Genomic DNA, 21,579 nt, shown 5'->3' with positions numbered 1-21,579 from the left:
GCCCGAGAAGCAGGCTGGAAGCCGGTGGAGCGGATGAAGCACAGCCTGTTATTTTTGATCACCCAGTCCCAGTTAGCAGTCTCACTGCCATATCCTGGGCTATTTTCATGTAGTCACTGGAATCTGCGTCAGACCCCAAGACTAAAAGAAATATCTTTGGACATGGCCAGAGAAAGTAAGAGTGATGCTAAGTTTGGAGCTGGCAGGAGAAGGAGGCTAAGAGAAGTCCTGAGTTGGCAGAAGCTGCTGAGTTTTGTTGGTGATGTTGCCACCACTCACTGGCTGACAAACATCCATGCTGGCTCACAGCTTCTTCTTGGGTTCGTTAGCCCAAGTTTTGCCTTTGGCCAGATTTGTCTGGGCCAGCAGCCAGGACTTATTTAAACAGAGAGGTAGTGCAGCTCAGAGGCTGCTTGAGAAAACCCTCTCTGGTCCAGAAACTCTCTCCCAGGTACATTGAGCAAGATATGTGGGCATTTTGCAGGCTGGTGGTCTGCTGCACCTCTTCTTCAGACACCTTCGTATTTATTGGAATTACTCCATCCTCGTCCATTGCTGAGCTCTGGCACTAAAAGAAGGTTCAAAACGAGGCCTCCATAGTCCAAGCTATGCATTAAAGATAATTGGATTATTAGCTAATTCCAGACAGATGGGTCTCACTTTTGCTGTTGGGCTAGGAACGGTGCCATCTTCAGACAGAAAGTCAATACAGTTAAGTCTGCTGTCCAGGGTCACTTAAAGCAGCTTTTGTCATTCCTACTCCTCTTGACGCAAGCAGGTTTGAATCCATCCAAGGAAGTCAATACAGCCATTGTTAACTGATTTTTCTGGCGGGTCCATTTTTCCTCTTCAAATGTCTTATTGTCAGTGTATAAAGGAGCCATTCATTCGTGGTAATGCCCCCAAATATGGTGTCTGTCAAACAGGTGAGGCTCTGACTTCTTCGAGTAAAAGTATCAATAAAAGTTTTCAGTCCTGAAACTACGATTTCAGAGCCCCAAAGAGGTAGAATTTCCCCATTGCTGTATCTCCATGTTGGAAAAAGCCTTGCCTGCGCTGTGGGTTTCTGCCTCCTATTAAAGGCATTGGGCCTGTCTCTTGTGTTTGTAAAATGCAGACTCTTTGCATTAAGTAAATGTGTATGTGTGCACGTGTGCATGCATGCCCGTACATTCTGGCTGGGCTCCCAGATTTTGGCTCCACCTTTAAAAAAAAAAAACCTCAGTCGGGGGCCCTCTGAGCAGGGGCAGAGTGCAGCAGAGTGCCCCTTTCCTTAGAGCAGCAGCAGCGTTGTTGTTTTTAATTCATCCTACAGGATACGGGGAAATAACAGAAACATTCAATGCATATTTTTATTTTTGGCTTTAAGTTCTCCTGGTTTGGCAGATGACTAAGGATATAAGATTCTGGCTAGGCCAGAACAATTTGGACCAGTTAGCTACCCAGGCTTGACAGGCAGAAATTCAACAATGGCGGCTATCCCCAGGTGATGCAGGAAAGCTACATCTGTTGAACATTTTCCTGCCCAAGAAACTGTTAAAGGCATAGGAGATCCACCCACAAAAATGTGGGCATTCTGCTCAGAGTGGAAGGCCTAAGTAAGGCTCTGCCCTCTTGGCCAGGTTCTCCCTCAGGAAAGTAGTGCTGCCAGCCTTTTTTCACCAGTCTGGCTGTGTTTTTTGCTTTTGTAGTGCCAAACTTCAATTTATTTTCCAACGGCTGGCTTTTTAAAAAAGCACAATAAAAACAACAGCAGCAACAAATGCTAGTAACTTCAAGGCAGGCCTCATTTAGGCCTAGTTAGGCCTAGCAGGTGATAGTTTAAAAACAAAGCCTGCCAAGAGTTATTGGTTGCTAGGCAGTGCTCTAAAGTGCGGGAGACTTTTTGGGAAATCAGTGTGGTTGTTACCATATACACAAGATCGCATATTTTAAATTTCCAGTTAAGTCTCCTAGTATAACTACTTCGCCTCCCCTAGTGCCATATACACAACCATAAAATCAGATTAGAGTAGGGTTGCCATATTCCAGTTCCACAAATCTGGGCAGGCTAATTTGCATATTATGCAGTTATGTGAATTAAGTATATTCATGGTTGCATTGTAGAGTTGTTTTGTTTTTGTGCCTAGTAATAATTACCACCAAAAACTGGGGGAAGATATGAGGAATATTTTTTTTAAAAAAACTTACATTTTCAGCCTTAAATGCCTAGACTTTAGTTTCCAATACTATGGAATATTTATTTATTAGGATTTATATTCTGCCCTTCCACTGTTAAAAACAAGTCAAAATTCAGATAATAATCTTAGAAATACTCTAAGATAAGTTCTAGATCTAAATCTATTGTGCTATTGGTCCAACTTTGTAAATAATATTTTCCTGCTGATTTTGTTCCTTATAGTTCTTTAACATCTGTTGTAGCTTACTAATTCTGTATTGCAATACTGTGATGTTGGTCTGTACAGAAGACTGTAACATATATGAAATATCTCTCACTGACTTGTGAAACTTTACACTGAACATCTATGCTAAATGAGGCAGGCAGAATAGCCTTAACTGGGAACAATAACAATATATTCCAGGGCTATGGGAAATTCTGATCATGTAGTGAAAGAAAATGAACAAAATCTATTTGAATTACTCCACATCTCTCTCTCTTTTTTTAAATATACATAAAAAATCTAACAAACATAAAAAATAATTAAGGCTGCAATCCAATACACACTTACCCGGGAGTAAATCTCATTGAACCCAATGGAGCTTACTTGAGTAGACATGTATTGGATTGCACTGTAAATGATACGTTTACTAGTCTTAACAAGCACTTCTAAAGTACATTTAAAAGTACATCTAAAGAGACAATCTGATCATATATTCTACTACAGTAATCAGCACATTTATTGTTTCCCTAAAAAGATATATTTTGTCCCTCTACATTTAATATCTTTTAAATAATATCTATTTAGCTCCATTTAAAAAAACCTATAGGATAACACAGGGGCAGAATGGCTATGTGATCAATGCAGTTTGTAGCAGTGTACTACACAGGAGAATGTTATTATAATCTACGAATCCAAGTCCATGTAGAACATTGGTGTGATATTAGAGTTGCCCAAGATCAAAGGTTTTAAATCTTTTACAGAAAGTGTGAAAGGATTTTAACTTGATTTTGTAGACTAGACAAGAGATTAGTAGGACCTCCTCTATGACTAAAATATGCTCTTTGGGTTGAACATTGCCTGGGACTCAGGAGCCGCCAGTCTTCCCCCCCCCCAAGGGCCTGCGGCACGACTCGGCTCATGCACGAGAAACACCCGTGGACTCAACATACCAACCTGACCAAGCAAAGGGTCACTGCGGTAACAAAAAAAAAATTACTTTAGGGCAGCATGTGCGCCCACCAAAGCTGTAAAAGAAAAAGCAAGGAAATGACGTAGGCGTATGGGCTTTATGGATGGAGACTGCCATCGTTCTAAAGCCCTGGTAATCTCTATGGTGAAAACTCCAAATACTTTGCATTGGAAGGCTGGGGGAAATGGGCAGAAAACTGCATCCACGTTTTGCCTTCTATCTCTGGTTCCACAAGGGCTAGAGAGTAGCTTTTTTTTTTATTAATTAAAGCTGAGACTCCGGGCCACCTAATGCACTAAGTGGGCGCCGGGTGGCATGGATAGAATCTGGGTAAAACCAGGCTAACCAGCAATATGGCACCCTAAATTAAAGGGCCCCCTTCTCCCATAAGGACACATTGAAAATGTGGAAGCAAATGTCAGCCAATGAATATGGTGGAATAGTAAGGGATTTTTAGGGAGAAATTGAGGCTGAGTCATGCAAATACTTCTTAGGCTGCTTTCCTATGCAGATGAAAGTAAATCTTTTTGCTCACTGGGTTTAACTACTGAGCCAACATGTATAGGATTGTTCAGTTTGCCTTATTTTCTGTCCATGTTTGCCCATTTTGTGGAGGGCGGGTCTCTGTAGCACTTGAAACACATCAAAGAAAAATAAGCCTCCAAGGCTGTATGAAGTACTGAGGTGGTGGAACAGTTGTCTTGGCAGCTGTAAGAAAGTTTGCCACCTCCCCATCTCCCACAAAACATTCTTCGGAGCTTATTTTTCATTCTGAAGTTTTTTTGCTTTTTGCTATTTGTTTTAGGAACTGGGGATGTCAGGCTGGAATGAAGATTGATGGATGAAAAAAGTAACTGTATATTCACTCTTGCACTGAAATAGGTTTTGAGTCTTTTTCTGGCTCTTTGCGCATGTGTGAATGTTGTTAATGCAGTCCAGAAAGCAAACAGCAGCGTCAAAATAATGAATCTACGCTCTTGGCAATGTGGACTTGATGTTTGCATTATAGATAAGGAAATGCAATCATAATCATAGTTTGCAAAAACAACCCATATTCCACAAGCGATTGTGTCAATGGCTTTGCCCACTTTGGACAGTTTATTTTCCATCTGTGGTTAAAAAAAAATAAATGTTTGGCTTCAGCCTAGATTGACCATGGACATGGTGTTGGTTCTTTGAGCACTTTTTTGCAGGCTCCACTGCAGCAGGTTCAGAAAGACTGTGAGTGATATCCACTCCTAATAATTATTTGTTGGATATCACCTTTTATGTCCACCCTAAATCTAGAAGACTCAAGCAATCATTTGCTTATGTTCAGTCCATGATCCAAACAATTATAAAAATGTTTTTAACATTTTGTTTTAATGTATTTTAAGGTCTTTTTATGACGTTTTAAAGTGTTTTTAGCATTTCTGTTTGCTGCCCTGGACTCCTGATAGGAGGAAGGCCGGGATATAAATGAATAAATAAAATGGAAGTGGGGGCAGGTGGAGGAAAAATCCAAATGGATTATGCGTCAATCCATTTTAAGTAATCTTGGGCCAGTTGTTCACACATAATATATATCAAATGCTATACACACTCACTTAAAAAAAAGTTACCACAGGTGGAAAATAAACCCTCCAAAGTGGGCAAAGCCATTTACACAACCACATGTGGGGAGTATATTTTCATGGTTCTCTCTGCTTTTGGGACTACATTAGCAACATTCATTCATACATGAACACAAACATTGGGAGAAAGCCCCACTGAACTCAGTGGGACTTGGTTCTGCGTAATAGACAAGCATATGATTGCAGTGGCGCACATCCTTTTATGACTGCTGACCGGTGAATGTGTGAATTGAGTCCACTGGAGGTGACAAGAGAAGATGTAAGAATGCGGCAGGCAGTGTTATATCTCGGATAGCTCCTTCACACATACAAGTCAACTCTTGGTACTAAAATAATCTACTGTGGAGCATGTATGTGAGAAACAGGTCTGTTTTTTGTGCCTTAGGTTTCGGAACAGATTAATATGTAATTGATTTATGTGTATCTCAAATAATAAGGTTGATTTCTGAGAAGCCTAGGCAGGGAACTGTCATCTCTCCCAAAGTCAGGAGACTCAAGCCACACTGCCCGGGGTGGGGTGGGTGGGAGAGAGGGAAAGTAACTAATTTATGAAGCTCAAAAATTGGTCCTTTTCCTGAGTACAGATACTACAAAGTTGGTACATTACCAAATATATTGGTTGCATTGAACTGAGAGCACAAGGAGGACCTGTACGCATCTATTCCTTAACTGTGCTGTGGAGCCTGGGAATCTCTTGCGACAGGACATGGAGATTTCATACCGCAGAGACGTGGGAAGACTAATTGCGATATTTGCTTGATTTCAGGGTGATGGGATCTGTTGCTGGCAGAACAGAGCTGCAGCAGAAGGTAGTTCAAGTGGTGCTGGTATTGGTCTTCACAAATTCTGGTGAGAAAATACTGGGGGAAGCCAGGAGATTAAAAGGGGTGGGGGTGGGGAAGAGCACTTACATAGAAAATAACTATATTTAAAAAGAATTAAATGGACCTCCAAGATAGGAGAAACTATAGACAGAAAGTTACTAGAGCCACTCATGCTGGAGCGACACAATAAATTGTGGAATAAATTGAAAGGTACAAATATAGATAGAAGATTATTAATGCTTATTAGACAACTGTACACTGACACACAAAAAAGAGTAAGGTAAGGAGTAGAAGGATAATCAATGAATCCAATTAAGACAAAAAGAGGAGTAAAGCAAGGTGGCTTTACTGGCTCCTACTCTGTTTATTATTTTTGTAAATGATATTGTCCATATATTGGAACAGGAGGACGCCTGTTCACCTGTAATTTCTGGCAGGAAGGTCCAAATCCTAATGTACGCAGATGACATAATTGGCAAATAGATGAACATGCAATCAAACAAGTTCATATGTATAAATACTTGGGTATCTTCTTGGAAGAAAATATATCATGGAAAGCACATAGAGAATCTAGTGTTATTAAGGCTAAACAAGTGAGTGGAACAATATTAAAGTTCTTCACAAAGGGAGGAAAAATGATAATCCCTGTGTTAAAAATATTTCAAGCCAAGGTGATATCCCAAATGTTGAATGGTTCAGAGGTATGGGGGGGGGAGAATAAAATTTATACTAAATCATTGGATATAATGCAGAACACATATTTGCAAATATTATTAAGCTGTCCTCTAGGGACTCCAACCTCTATTCTTCGCACAGAGGTGGGTTGGCCCTCAACTGAAGTGAGGATACAGGTGGCACATTTGAAATTCCATAAACGGATGTACATGTTAATGGAAGGCTGACTTCCATACAAACAAGCATATTGATTCTATCCAATTGATTCTATCCAAAATTTAATGCAAGAGTATAAGTTGCCAGACTCCTTTTGGGCTGTTTTAGATAAAAAAAGAATTAAAGGTTAGCTTATATGAAGAACAAGCTACAGAGGATAGGAGGCTGATGCAGAAATCCAAATTTGTCCAATGGTACCGCCTCTTTAAAAAGGATCACCAAAGAGCCGGATACCTAGAAGAACTGACAGTGTTCCCTCTCCAAAGGGCTTTTCTAAAATTACATTTACAGATCATGCCCTCATCTATGGTGGATGGCAGATACAGAAAGCTTCCAACTTCACAATGGATCTATATCTGTAATTTAAAAAGGTGGAAAACATAATCTGCTATATACTGAAATGTCCTTTATATGATGGCCCAAGGGAAAAATTCCTGGAAAATATATTGTTTAGCCTATCAGCCTATTCTGAACATAAGATTATTTGTGTTCTTTTACAAGATGCTTCCCCATATATAACCTACAGAACAGCACTATTTGCTCTAGCTGCAAGGAAACTCTGAGCAGAAAAGTTAGCGAAATGTGACAACTATGGTTAAGAGTCTCCTTTTTTCATTTAAAAATCTAGTGGATTTGCTATATTGTGTTAAATGTTTTTAAAGTTATACTGGATTTTAAAATTGTTTTTAACATGTATTTTTATTCTGTTATATTTAATGGAGCATATTTTTTATATTGTCAAGGCTAGTACAATAAAAATTATTCATTCTATATTCAATGCTCTTAAAGTACACTGGTGGGTGTGGTTTTTTAAAAATCTTGAATATATGTAAGATCATGTCTGCAAGACGCTATGAAACTTGGTTCCCCTTTTGGCCGAAATCTCTGTTGTGTGTCCTCCCAGTAAAATTTAAACTGGGGCTTTACCTGTTCAAGTGTGTTAATGTATAGATGGGGTGCTGATTCTGTGTGCAGGTGTGTGTGCCTTCTTCCATATATCAGTGCTTCAAGTTACTTCATAATTTTGTCACAAGGTCCCTAACCTTGTGACTGCAAATTCTGAGAGATGAGTGTGTGTATGCACAGAAAACCCCGGAAGTTTAGTCCGAGGTGTCCCAGCCAACCCTTTTTGAAACTGATGGTATGGCAAGGCAAAGGTAGTCTGTAACCACTAAGGGAAGGCCTCCTTGGTGCCTAGTAGAGGAAAAAGAGGGTTTTGCTGTAAAACCATAAATATCATGCACCAAAAATAATGAACGTTGTTGTATTTTCTTTTATTTCTTTCTTCATAAAAAAACTTTTTCTTCATAAAACTGCCCAACGCGTTTCGGCTTTGGTTAATAGCCTTCGTCAGGGGACTTCACTTCTCCTAGTGACGTCTCTTTCTTTGACCACCATCTGCACTCCTTGGTGCCTAGACCAGCAAGCAGCCCAGCCCAGTACTATTTACAGGGCTCATAATTTGCCATGCTCTGGCCTACTGGTGCATGCTCTGGCTTCCTTGTCATTTCCTCCCTTGGCCATGCTTGAGGGGAGCACAGAACTGGAATCCTTCCCCACTGGTAAACCCTCAGGCCACCTGTTACAGTTTGAGACTTGACAACAAGAGGCAAGATTGAAAAGAAACAAAAGTGACATGGATTAGAATGCACCCATGCTCTTCTTGCAGTGTTGGGATTGTGCCCTCCGAAGTGGATCCCATACAGGGATGAACTCTGTCTCTACATCCCGGCTGGTCCTGCTCTGTCTTGGAGTGAGGCCAGAGTCTTCTGTCAGGACCAAAAGGCAGATCTGGTTGTCATCAAGGATTACAACAAGCAGGTAAGAGTCTGAGAATCCTTCTGCTGGGAAGGGAGGAAGGCAGGGAGGCTGAGCTTGCGCCCACAGAGTCCGTGTTGTGTCTGGGCACAGGGGGTGTGGCCATGATGACCAGCCTGGAAGTTGGACCCTGGAGACCTGGAGAGGGCTGGAGGAAGAGGCAGGAAGCCACAGTGGGAACCCTGGAGGCAGGGATGGGTGGATCTGGCCATTTCAGTGTCTCTCGGGTTCTCATTTTCCCAATCTAAAGTTCAGTTCTCTATGTTTTAAATCAGTTTGTGGTTGTTGTTTTTAATCCTAATGAAAATTCATCTGCATTTTAGTGTGAATTTAATATACATATTTTTGCAAAGGGGTATTTTCTCTAATATTTAGATTTTCACTTATATAATGCATTTTTCTATGTTATTTTCACTAATTATGCATTTTTACGCACACTTTCCCTTCATATATACATTTAGGTAGACATTACTTGGCTGTAGAACTGCACTGCAAAATCTGGAGATGTGTGCATATCTAAGGATGGCTGCGTTTTGGTTTTCGTGTTGTTTCAGAAAGTGCCAGTTGGGTAGATTCACCTTTAAATGTGAACTGAATCGAATTTCCCCCGCTCCCTACCGGGAGGTTAGATACTGGATTGGCAAGGCAGAGTATGAGTAGTCACTCAATGAGACAAGTTTCTCAGACTGCCAGACCAGCCTAGAAGGATGGGCCTTATAGGGTCTTTTGCACATGCAAAAGGTCCCAGGTTCAATCTCCAGGTAAGGCTGGGAAGGACTCCTGAATGAAACCCTAGAGAGCTGCTGCCAGTCAGTATAGACAATACTGAGCTAGATGGACCAATGGCCTTACTCAGGATAAGGCAGATTCCCATATTCCTATGACATCATTCAGGCCAGTTCTGCAGCCTGTAAGGCACCCTTGCAGGCAGAAGGCATTAGCCTGTTGACCAAGCTCCTAACACTTAACACTGGCTGCCAATAATATTTCAGACTGCACTACCCTCTTCCAATTCTGCACCTGGTGAGGGCTCTGGGACAGGGCACATGGAATCCCTGGCAGGGTAGAGCCTGTCTTTAGCCCAGCCTTGCTTGAAGTCTCTGGCAGTGACTTCTGGAAATATTCTTGGCATCCTGCCTATTGGCTGCAGGGGGCAGTGATGTCGCCTGTCTTCTTAACCTTGCCTTTGGCTGCCTTGGCACAGATGTTCCTGACGGACCTCACAGATGGTGCCAGGAGACATGCCTTGCACTATTGGATAGGGTTGGCATGGCAAGAGGCAAGAGCTCAGCTTACCTGGGTGGATGGTGCCCCAATATCGCAGAGCTGGTACAGGTAAGAGAGCCTTAGTGTGTGACTCCAATGATGGTAGAGGGTGAAAGGGTGAAGAATCAAAACCTGGCTTTCTTTGCATGTGCAGCTGGACAGGCTTTGAGGCAGTCTGAAGCCCTTAAGAACATAGGAAAAGCATGCCGGATCAGGCCAGTGGCCCATCTAGTCCAGCATCCTGTTCTCACAGTAGCCAGCCAGATGCCCCAATGGGAAGCCTGCATGCAGGACCTGAGTGCAAGAGCCCTCTCCCCTCCTGCGGCTACCTTACCTCAAGTAGCAAAACTGGGTATTTTCTTTTATGGCAAGGTGGGGTATAAATGTAACAAATAAATAAATTTGTGCCCATCTTCCACCACTCCTGTGCTTCTCTCCTGCTGGCTGGGAAGGCTGCCACCGGCACCTGAGAGTAGCCAGTAATGCTGCCTATAATGCCATGAGCATCTTTTTTTTATTATTGTTCAGGGCCCCTCCCACCTCCAGCTCACCTCTTGGATTCTGAACCCTTGTGTGTTTTACTAGGAATTGGCTCCAGGGCCACCCCAAAGAGGAGCGCTGTGTACAGCTTGTGGGCATCTACACTGGCCAGTGGAGAGACTGGGACTGCAGCGCCCAAAACTCCTTTGTCTGTGAGATGCCAGTAAAAGGTGAGAGTAAAGGGGGCCACTCCAGCTTTCCCCCTCCCGCCAGTTTCAAAATCCAGCAGCGGACAGGATGCATAACGAGGAATGTTGTAAAGAATGGAATTAATGGAACATAGAAGCATGAACTCAAGAAGAGAACATCAAAAGTGTCCTGATGGAGCAAGCCAGAGACCTTTCTAGTCCAGCAGCACAATGGCCAGCCAGATGCCTTCAGGAAGCCCACCAGCAGGGCATGAAGGCAACAGCCCTCCCTAGTTTTATGTCCCCAGCATCTGACACTTTGTGATAGACTGCCTCTGAACATGGAGGGTCCCTCTACCCTTCAAGACGAATAGCCATTGATAGATCTCTCCTCCATAACATTTAAGCCAGTTTTTGTCTGTACTGTAGTATATATACATGCTCATAGACTTCACAGCTGCCCCTTCTTAATGTCTAGCATCTCTCTCTCTCTCTCTCTCTCTCTCTCTCTCTCTTGTCCAGATGCCCTCCCTGGTTCTGTGAGGAAAGTGTTCTTCCACTCCCGCTGCTATGTCTTCCATTTCCCATCCTACCGGGAGCTGAGGTCATGGAGACAGGCCCAGGCTTTCTGCCAGGAATCTGGGGAGGGCTTAGCAATTGTCCATGATGAGGAGGAAAATGCTTTCCTGTCAGGTAAGGACCCAAAGAGGCAAAACTGACAAACCAGAATAATCAGGTTTATTCTGATTTCTAATGTTGCCTGCCCCTTGGAGTAGGGTGTGGTTACACTCTTATCCTGCATATGGACTTCCCAGAGACCATTATGGGGACCTTTGGTCTGATTTGGCAGGGCTCTTCTTATTTCCTTAAGGACTCTTGGTGGCTAAATGTTGGTATTTATTTATTTATATTTAAAATATTTTAGGCTGATTATCTGGGCAAATGTCCATCCAAAGCTGCTTACAGTCAAAAACAACAAAAATAGATTTTTTCAGAACTTAAAACTTCAACTCACCAACACCCCACGTCATTTTTTTAAACAGAGCTGTCAAAAACATAATTCAACCAGACTATTACCTAGGTAATAAACATCACATCTAAAAGGCCAGTTGAAAAAGATAGGTCTTCAGGGACTTCCAAAAAGCCTGCAGTGTAGAAGTTTAATGCAGATCCAACGGAAGAGAATTCCATAGTTGTGGGGCCACCAAAGAGAAGGAACTCTCCTTTGTGGCCATAGTTTGGGCCCCTATCATTTAGGGCTTTAAAGCACTTTAAATTGGGCCCGGGAACACGCTGGCAATCTGTGGGAGGAAGTGCATGATATAAATTCAATTAATAAATAATCCAATATAATAAAAGTGTTACAGATTAAAGATGCTGACCCCCCTCACCTCCAGTGAGACTCTGGTAGTTGCATTCTAGATTGGCTGAAGTTTCTGAATCATCTTCAAAGGCAGCCCCTGCCCCACTGACACAGAACACAAACGCAACTCCAGACAGCAGAACAATTTTAAACTTCTCCGTAAGGCTGTATACACATGACATTTTATTCTGGAATCAGTAGAAACAGAGTACTTGTTTTTGCTACGCAGTCCACATGTAATCTAGACCAATCACAATTTTTTTGTCCCTGAAAAGCGTTTCTTCCAAAAATAAAAGCTCATTGCAGATGGATTCTGCCTTACCCTGCAGTTTGTCCATTTAAAAACAGATGTAGGTCGTCCCAGCAATGAGGGGTGTACCCACCACACCTGTCCAACAACACTGTGGTGAGCAGGCAACACATGCAACAAGATCACCAGTTCCTCCTTCATTCACCAGGGGAGCATGCAGGAAGGAGAAGATGTGGACAACCTAATCAAAGGGAGCTTTTTCAAATGCGTAACAAGTAACCACCACCCAGCCTTGTGGACAGCAGGGACTAGAATCAATCCAGACTGAAAACAGCATGTTGAGGACAAGCATGACAATTACGCATTGAGAAAAATTTTATTTTTGTGCTACAAACAGTTTAGTGTGTTGTACGCAGCCTAAGATCACTAAGGTGTGATGCCTAGTTAAAAACATGAAACATCAAGTAAAAAGAGTTTAAAAGGGCAAACCTCAGTCGTGTTCCTCCTGTTGTCTGTTGTTTTTTAAGCAAGCATCTCCAGCTCTTAGTGATCCACCTGCTGACCTCTTTAGAGAAAAGAGACAGGAGATAAACATTTCAGATGTCGCAGAGGTGATTTGAACACTTTAATGTTTCTAAAAATGCATGTCTATATTTGGGTTCTGTGGCGTGAGCTCTGAACAATAGCCACCCTGAGTGCCCTATTATAGGGTAGAAGGGCAGGATAGGAATATTTTAAATAAACAATAAATAAATAAACCATAAAGATTCTGCAAGTTTCCAAAGAGTTAGGAAAATAGGTGGCTACCTAAAGGCAACACCCAAATGCCATAAAAATCCATGTTTGTGAGGTTTTGGAGATTGATAATATGGACCGATGTGTTAATGCCTAAGCACGTGTGCCAGTTTAAAATGTCTTTTTAAAAGGAGTTCAGCTTCTGGAGTCCATGTTATGTTGTGGAGACCAGCAAGGGAGGGCTCATAGCTCAGTGGCTGAGCCTTACATGGCATGCAGAAGTTCCCAGGTTCAGCCCCTGACAACTCCAGGTAAAAAGATACAGGTAGCAGGTGATGGGAAAGGCCTCTCTGTGTCTGAGACCCCTTGAAGAGCCACTGCCAGCCAGAGTAGACAATGTTGGCCGAGGTAGATAAAGAGTCTGGCCTGGTCTAAAAAGGCAGCCTCCTAGGTTCCTAAAGACAACTCTGTGAGATTGTTTTTCTAGACTGTGGTACTTCTTGTCTGCTGTCAAACTTGTGCAGGTGTGCTGTTGGCAGCCTGTTTTTGGGGATGGCAGCCAGTGATGGTTTTGCATTGGCAAGGGGCCATGTAAAACTTCCAAAAAAACATCCATGGTGGTTCCCTTTAGATGCCTTTCCTGAAGATGGCTGGCATATGTGGATCGGGCTGCGCTTTGGCACCACATGGAGATGGAGTGACTCATCATCTCCTGCCTATTTCCGGTGGCATCTGGGTAAGTTTGTTTCTCACAGCATGAATGTTCCTCAGCCCCTCCTTTGAGTGACCCAGGCAGAGCACTAGAGTTCCAAAGCACAGCATGCTTTTGCTCACTGATATCTGCCAGACCCTTTGGTTGTTGTGATCCAGCACTCCATAAAGGGTCTGGAAGCATATGGAACTGTGCTCCATATGAGCTGTGACTATGCTCTGGCATAGGGTGTTGGGGGCAAAAATAGTTTGAAGGTTCTTGCCCACATCTGTCAAGGAGGAAAAGTGGCTGTTGTCTGATGGCCCATGCTGGCCATCATGGGCCACCTGTAATTGCAGTAGGAGGTTCTGGCCTGCCTGCCAGAGGAGAGGTAGTCTTTCCAAAGGCCATGTGGTTGCCCTGAGGCAGAAGCAACTCTGAAGGAATCTCACAACCCCTAATCACTCTTCTCTCTAGAAAAAGCCCCATTGAAGGTGTGGGACCAGTGTGTGGCGCTGCATCTTCAGCCTACCGACCTTGCCCAACATGGGACATGGAAAACCAGACCATGCAATCTGCGCCCTACAGCTGAGATCACAGGATTCATCTGCCAACACAGATATGGTGAGTGCAATGAACACTGAAGGGAAACAGAGAAAACACAGAGGAGATGGAGAGAGAGCCGCATCTTTAGTGTTCTCTTTTAGTAGAATACTGGTTGAGCTGAAAAAAAGAAGAGCTTCTAGAATTCACTGGCAAGTTAACTGTGGCCACTTGTCTAGATGGTCGTGAAAGGGATTAGGCAAGTCTGTGGAGGCGGAGGTCTATCAGTGGCTACTGGTTATGGTAGCTAAGTGGAACCTCCATATTCAGAGGACAGTTTGCCTCTGATACCAGCTATTGGGTAGCAACTGCCATAGAGGCCCCTGCTTATCTGTGGGCTTCCTGGAGGCATCTGATTGGCCTTTGCTCTGACCTAGAAAGTTGCTTTTAACCCACCAGGGAGCAATTGAGCTTTACCTGGCAGTTCGTTAACAACTCAGATGTGAACTTGTTTTGAATTTTTATTTAAAATACCTAACTCCATCACTCAGATCCGACACCTTGCCTGAGGAGATTGGAAAGTAGCCAATACAAGTCTTTTTAAAAAGGATTCAGCTGAGATCCAAGGAATGACAAATCTGTCATCCTAATTTGTGTCCTTCCCTGATAAACTGGTAGAAACAAAGCATTATTAAGGCTAGAATGGTAGAGCATGCCAAGGAACTAGCCTTGCTAGGGAAGAATCCACATGGCTATTACAAAGGAAATCCTTGACTCACTGGAATTGTCTGTGGGGTTAACAACCTTCTTGGAATTATTGAGGTGATGGACCATTGAACACAGTTTGTGCAAATTCCCTCTCCAAAGGCTTTTAAAAAATTATCAGTCTTGGAAGAAGGTAGGTTCTCTTAGATGCTAGCTGTACATTCCCTTGAAGAGGCAGTTTGAAAAAGCATTCCCATTTTGATTTCAGAATCAGAATTTTGGGAACAAGTTTTGACCTCCAGTTCCAAATGTGAAATTTTGTAGATTCCCACACCTTTTTTAGTCTTTTGCCTCAGGAGGAAAGGAAGAGGGAGAGTGTCAGAGAGCTGATTAGAAAGACTGAGTAGAGCTCATGTGGGCTGCTGTTTCTGGTGCTTGTTGAGCAATAGAGTCTTGTGATGTTTGCTCTTAGGCTGTACAGTAGAGGCACAGATTTTCTTGAATCTGATTCCTTTAGATTCCCACTAATGACAGGCTCCTGCTGTTTGCCTTTCCTGGGCTTGGTAGGTCTGGAATGCAGCAGTGAGCCTCATTCAGTCTGGCCTCTGTTCTCAGGTTTTTGTGGTCCACCGGAGCCTGTACACTTTCCTCTCCCTGGCGGATTGGATTCGCATGCCACAGCTGATGTCACCTTCTCCTTTGCTGGCCATTCCACCTGCTCTCTGGCCTTGATGGGCCTCCACGCCAACATCACCTCTTTCCAGATCAGGTTTGAGTCTAATGCCACCCACGTGTGTGGCGGTGTTGTCACGGAACTTAGTGGCTTTCCAGTGCACAAAAATTTTTCTCACATGCCCTTTTCTCCTGGACTGAACACATGGAGCCTCATCACTTACCCTGATGGCATCGCAAGCTTCTTTAATCACCAGGAGCACTTCCGGCTGTCCAACATAACCCAAGACATTTCTTTTGCAAACCTCAGCTTCTTGCGGATCACTGGAGTTCCTGTGGTCAACGCATCTCTACGTAGGTTGGGGCAGATATTGGCTCAGTCGGGGAACCAAACAAACACGACTCTTGCTTTTAAATGTGTGGAAGATGGGCAGATGTGAACAGACAGCGGTGTCAAGAGTCCTCCTGGGGCACATTCACCTTGGGCTCGGCATCCTTGGCACTCAGGTCACCGGAGAAGGCTGATGACGGCCTTTCTGCACTGTAAGCTGAGCATAAGATGGGAAGTTCATGGCAGCGAGAGAGCAACTCAGCCCTCTGTGTGTCTTTACAGGCCCAGTTCCAAGACTGCCAGCCTTCTTCCCTTTCTTTTTCACACACAGACATCATCACCTCCACCAAGGGGAGGAGGGCGGGATGGAGGGAAGAAAACCATGCCCCCTTCAGCTCACCTTCCAGAAGTGTCTCTAGCAGCTACTTAGTTTCTCTGGCAATGGAAGGGATCCTCAGAGGACATTTAGTCCAACCCTCCATTAACACAGCAAATGAAAGGAACAATAGAGCAATGACTGTTGGGAAAGATCTTTAGTATGAGGATTGGGCTGTGACAAGCCCACAGAAGGCCCCCAGCTACGGTCCCTGGCACCTCCGGTAGTTGAAAGAATCTTAAGTCACGAGGACAGGACAGGCCTCTTTCTGCCTGAGACAGTAGTCTGGCCTTACTGTGAATGGAAAGGGCAGTCTCCAACTTCCTTGTAGCTTTTGCCATTGCTGCAATTACCTTGCGGTGTAATTGTATCAATGGGCTGGGCTCGGCTGGGCTGAGCAGGGGGTGGGGAGCTGCTTTTAGGGAAATTTCCCTGCCATTGCTGCTCTTCCCAGAAAAGAAACCCAGCTTCTGTTGATTACCCTGCCAATGAAAACTTGCAGCTCTGCTTTTTTATTTTTAAACAAATGCAAGCTGAGATTGCTGGGATGCCTGCTAATGCCAGGAAGAGTTGCGTTTGGTAGCCCCAAAAGGTCCCTAGCCAACCATATGACTAATCTGTAGACAGTCCATCCTTTGAAGACCCTTGAAGCCTCCACATGCACCTCTGATCATTTCTGGAAAGAGCTGAGAAAGAAATGCAAGAGAAGGCTTTTCCGAGCTGCCCAGGCAGGGAAGCAGGGAGCTCATGTTGCCATCCAGGCTTGCTGGAGGTGAGTTCAGGAGCGGATCTCTTTGCATTCCCTTCTAGAGTATCGCCTTTCTTTTGACCTGCACTTCCCCAGTGGCAGCAGCTTGCAAGTGGAAGATGCCATCCATCGCTACCTCAGCAACTTCACGATCGGGCTGTGGGTTCGAAGCCACCCCACTGACTCTCCCAAGATGTGTGTGGTCAGCTATTCGCTGAAGTGGAGACGGCCGGAGTTTGCTCTGTTCCTTCTCTCTCCTTCTGGGCTGGAATTCCACATCAAGGGGTAAGGATGCCCTCCTTACCCGATTCCAGCAATGTTCATTTTATATTGCACTAGGCTGGTCCTCTTGGCTTCCAGTAATGTCCTGAATATCATTTTTGAGGCTTTATGATGGTTTTATATTGTATTTTTTTATATTTGATATGTGGATTGTAAATTTCTTTGAGAATAATTTTTTTATGAAAAGTAGCACACACATTTGGGGTTGTATTCAACTAAGCCATTCAACTAAGCCAGGATGTATTCAATTAAGCCAGAGTAGACCCATTGAAATTAATGAACTTATGTTAGTCATGTCTATTAACTTCAGTGGGTCTACTCTGAGTAGGACTAGCACTGACTTACCACCTCGTTAAATAAACAGCCATTGTGAGCTGTGTTTGTTATGACCTCCACTTCGATGTGAGGTTTGAACTATTCCAAGTGCAGAGAGAATGACCTTCAGGTGACCATATCCTTCATCCTTCCTCTTGTAAAGATTTGGGGCATTGTTTTGACATTGACTGGGAGGGCAGCTGTAAGTGGTTTATGCCCTCTGACCTACCTACCTGGGAGTGAACAAAGAGTAGACATGTATATATTTATACTGTAAGTTAACTGTACAGTGAATTCTTAGTGAGTGCCTGGTCTTTCACTCCTGCGCAGCAGGAGACATGTCTAAGCCTCTCTGCATAGTTTTTGTATTTTGCATTCTGGGGGGTTGCATTCTGGTTGCTAAAGAAAAAAGGCAGAGCAAACTATGGAGATTCTTTAGGACTAGAAAATGAGACAGCAGCAGGAAAAGTGCACTAAAGGAGAAGGGGAAAAGGTGGCTCTTTAGGACCCCAGGGATCCCTATTGCCGGGTGTTCAAACAACTCATTCCCAGTCACAGTTTTGACTTCACTCATTGGCAGAAAACACTGAAAGTGGGAGTGGCCAGGTTGGCTCATTTCACAGAAATCACTTACAAGGTACCTGCATATTTTGTTTAGGAACTTTCTTTCTTGGAGGGCTAGAGGCTTAACCCTCCCCTCTCCGAGAGTCTAAGATCTTAGCTAGGTGCAAGGCCTTGTATATCAGTAGCCCTGTACCTCCTTCTCAGTGGCCCTGGACACTGATGGGAGGGATTTATTTCTAGATCTGATTTGGGATTTTTGTCTAGCCATGTGCCCTCTAACTGTTCCCTTTTAGCTGGGACAGTCATGTTTCCTAGAGTTCTGTCCTGGAGAAAACCCAGTCCTCCAGCCCTATCATTAGGGAAAGTGAGGCTGCCAATTTTGGGTGTTGGGAAAAGGCAGCAAATGGTTAGTTATTTGTGTTTTTTTGTTTCTTATTGTTATATATTAGATAATTTTTTCACAAAACTGATTCAAAACGATTCACAGTATTGCTATCATTATTAATTGAGAGGGCTGTGGCACAACAATTGCAAGTACTTTTGGATGAAACAGATTATCTTGACCCATTCCAATCTGGGTTCAAGCCTGGTTAGGGACAGAATTGGCCTTGGTCGCCCTGATGGATGACTTTGATCAGGAGAAGAACAGGGGGAGTGCAACTCTGTTATTCTTCCTTGGTCTCTTGGCAGCTTTTGATTCCATTGACCATGGTATCCTTCTGGGCTAACTTGGTGAGATGGGTATTGGAGGCACTGTTTTACTAGGATCATTTTCAGAGAATAGCACTGGGTAATTCTCTTTCGGGCCCCTGGCAGTTGTGCTGTGGGGTGCCGCAGGGTACCATCTTGTCCCTGATGATGTTTAATATCTATATGAAGAATGACTGGGAGAGGTCATTTAGGGATTTGGGGCAAGTGTCCTCAATATACTGATGATGAAAAGCTTTATTTCTCTGTTAACGTTCAAATCATGCAAGCCCTGGACTAGTGCATGGACTTGGTGAGGGCCAACAAGCTGAGTCTGAATCATGGCCAGTTGGAGGCACTGTGGGTGGGTGGTTCCTGAGTCATCGTCATCATCATCATCATCACAACAACAACAACAACAATAATAATTCACCCAAAGGTGCCGGGGTGGGTTACAACAATTTTAAAATAGAACTTTAAAAACAACCTAAAATCCCAAAATAATTGGTCAGTTGCCTGCTTTGGATGAGGTCATACTCCCTCTGAAAGAGCAGGTTCATAGTCTGTGGGTGCTCCTGGATCCATCTTTGTTGCTAGAGGCCCAGGTGACCTCAGTGGCTAGGAGTGCCTTTTACCAGCTTCAGCTGGTAAGACAGCTGTGTCCATTTCTGGACCAGGATGGCCTAACCCCTGTTGTCCAGCCACTGGTAACCTTTAGGCTGGATTACTGCAATGCACTTTATGTGTGGCTGCTGTGACGTCCTTCCCTAGTTCTCCCTGTCAGGTTCCCACCTGCTTGTGGCTACTGCCTTTCACTAGGCACCACCAGGGACACCACCAGTCAGGACCGTCCTTTATATGGTTTCTCACTCCGTTCTAGCACAGATCTCACTAGATCCCTCTGCTAGGTAGCACCACCAGTCACTTCCTGTAACCAATACTCCCAGAGACTTTGCGTAAGTCTCTATAGCTTGTTACCTCCTTCCCCAGCACCACCTGTGAAGCTCTCACCTGTGGCTACCAGTAGACAGGATCATCAGGTTTATTCTTACCCTTTACAGCACTCATGAGGTTGGTCCGGGAGCTGCAGTTGATGCAAAATGTGGCATCTTGACTGCTCACTGGGCCAGGATATTGCCAACATATTACCTGCTGCTGAAAGAATTGTACTGGTTGCCCATTAGCTACTGGGATAGTTCAAGCTGCTGATTTTGGTGTGTAAAGCCCTATACAGCTTGGGACTAGGATACCTGAAAGACCACCTCATCCCTTCGAACACTGCAGTCTGCAGCTGAGGGCCTCCTGCAGATACCAAAATAGGAAGCAGACCCTTAGTGTAGTGGCACTGACCCTTTGGAATTCTCTCCCCTTAAATATTAGGCAGATGCCATCTTTGTTGTCTTTTCGCCTACTGAAAATTTTTCTCTTTCAACAGTCCTTTTAAGTAGAGACCTTATCTCAGTCTGCGTCTGTTTTCAAGATGTTTTTATTGCTTGTTGTTTGCTACCCTGGGCTCCTTTGGGAGGAAGGGCAGGACATAATTTATAAATATTAACATTAATACTATCCTCATCATTACTGACAGGGAGGGAGAGTGGTGCTTGTGGGGGTTTTGCCTCAGGAGCCAAAACAACTAGGCTGGTCCTAGATACACCCTGAGTGGGTGGCAGCGGCAGAAGCGATGGTGGCAGCAAAATGTCTTGGGCCCACCCTGCAACCCTCCCACCCTTTGGACTGCCAGGAAGCAATTAAGTGTCTTCCTATCCCCCATGTTCACACATGTCTATGGTCACATCCACACCATGCATTTACAGCACATGGCTTTCCCCAGGTAATCCTGGGCACTGTAGTTTGTTAAGGGTGCTTGTTTAAACTGTAGCCCCATGAGAACTACAGTTCCCAGGATCGCTTGAGGGAAGAAGCCATGTGCTTCATATGCAGGGTGTGGCTGTGATCTGAGTTAATCAGGATAGCATAAAATATGAGCTACCTGCCAAGGTTGTGCTGCCTTGGGCTCCTGCTGGGAGGATGGGTGGGATAAAAATCAAATAATAAATAAATAAATGTTTACAGCAATGCCAAAATCATAATTGTTGACTGCATGAGTATGAGTTATGTGACCTCAGCAAGCAGAGAAACTGACACAAAATGTGTCCTTTTAAATGCAGTTGCTGATTTATCTCCTCTCCCTCTTCAACTTTCCTGTAAATGTAACTGCAGCTCTAGGGAAGCCAGAAGACCCCGTCATTTTTGACAGCGAATTCCCTCCTTGAACCCTCTTCCTGCTTGTTCTTGTATAGGGCAGTGATGTTCCGTGGCCAATCTGAATTCCTTTTGGACGGGTTCTGGCACCACGTGGCCGTATCAGTTTCCAGTACTCTTGGGGTCCCCCCCTTTGAGGTCTTTGTGGATGGAGAACTCTGGGAGCCACACTTGGCGGAGGGCAGCAACAGCTTCCTGCAGAAGGGGCTGTCCCTGGGGGGAAAGCTGAGTGTCGGGCAGCTGGAGGTGGACAACAGAGGTGAGTCCTGCTGAGGCTGTTGCACGGAGTTAAATTATTATCCCAGTCTGTGTCTGTGTCAGAATTGCTTAATATGTTTTTTAATAATGTTTTTAACCCTTTTAAAAAAGTTTTAAAAATATTTTAATGCTGTTTTGTCTTAATGTATTTTAAGGTTTGCTTTTATGATGTTTTAAAGTGTTTTTAGTGCCTTGTTGCCTCCCTGGGCTCCTGCTGGGAGGAAGGGCAGGATACAAATTAATTAAATAATAATAATAATAATAATAATAATAATAATAATAATAATAATAATAATAATAATAATAAAATTGCCCTGTGGCAGCAGGCAGGGGCATGGCATCCTCAGATGGAACAGGTGAGTAGGA

General features: G+C 43.9%; 1 protein-coding gene across 1 annotated transcript in view; it reads left to right on the top strand.

Annotated features, from left to right (window-relative positions):
• The first annotated feature begins 896 nt into the window (after window positions 1-896).
• The window catches only part of LOC133373965 (uncharacterized), a 48,347-nt gene continuing 27,664 nt past the window's right edge, over window positions 897-21,579 (top strand). Inside the window, exons 1-10 of the mRNA XM_061604462.1 lie at window positions 897-926; window positions 8,372-8,500; window positions 9,648-9,832; window positions 10,349-10,473; window positions 10,954-11,124; window positions 13,411-13,515; window positions 13,954-14,094; window positions 15,334-15,744; window positions 16,908-17,130; window positions 20,994-21,214. Coding sequence (XP_061460446.1) covers window positions 897-926; window positions 8,372-8,500; window positions 9,648-9,832; window positions 10,349-10,473; window positions 10,954-11,124; window positions 13,411-13,515; window positions 13,954-14,094; window positions 15,334-15,744; window positions 16,908-17,130; window positions 20,994-21,214 — 1,741 coding nt within the window. The remainder of the gene's footprint in view (window positions 927-8,371; window positions 8,501-9,647; window positions 9,833-10,348; window positions 10,474-10,953; window positions 11,125-13,410; window positions 13,516-13,953; window positions 14,095-15,333; window positions 15,745-16,907; window positions 17,131-20,993; window positions 21,215-21,579) is intronic.

Source organism: Rhineura floridana, chromosome 20 (genome assembly GCF_030035675.1).
Source record: "Rhineura floridana isolate rRhiFlo1 chromosome 20, rRhiFlo1.hap2, whole genome shotgun sequence".
NCBI lineage: Eukaryota > Metazoa > Chordata > Lepidosauria > Squamata > Rhineuridae > Rhineura > Rhineura floridana.
This window is presented reverse-complemented; position numbering and strand designations above follow the sequence as displayed.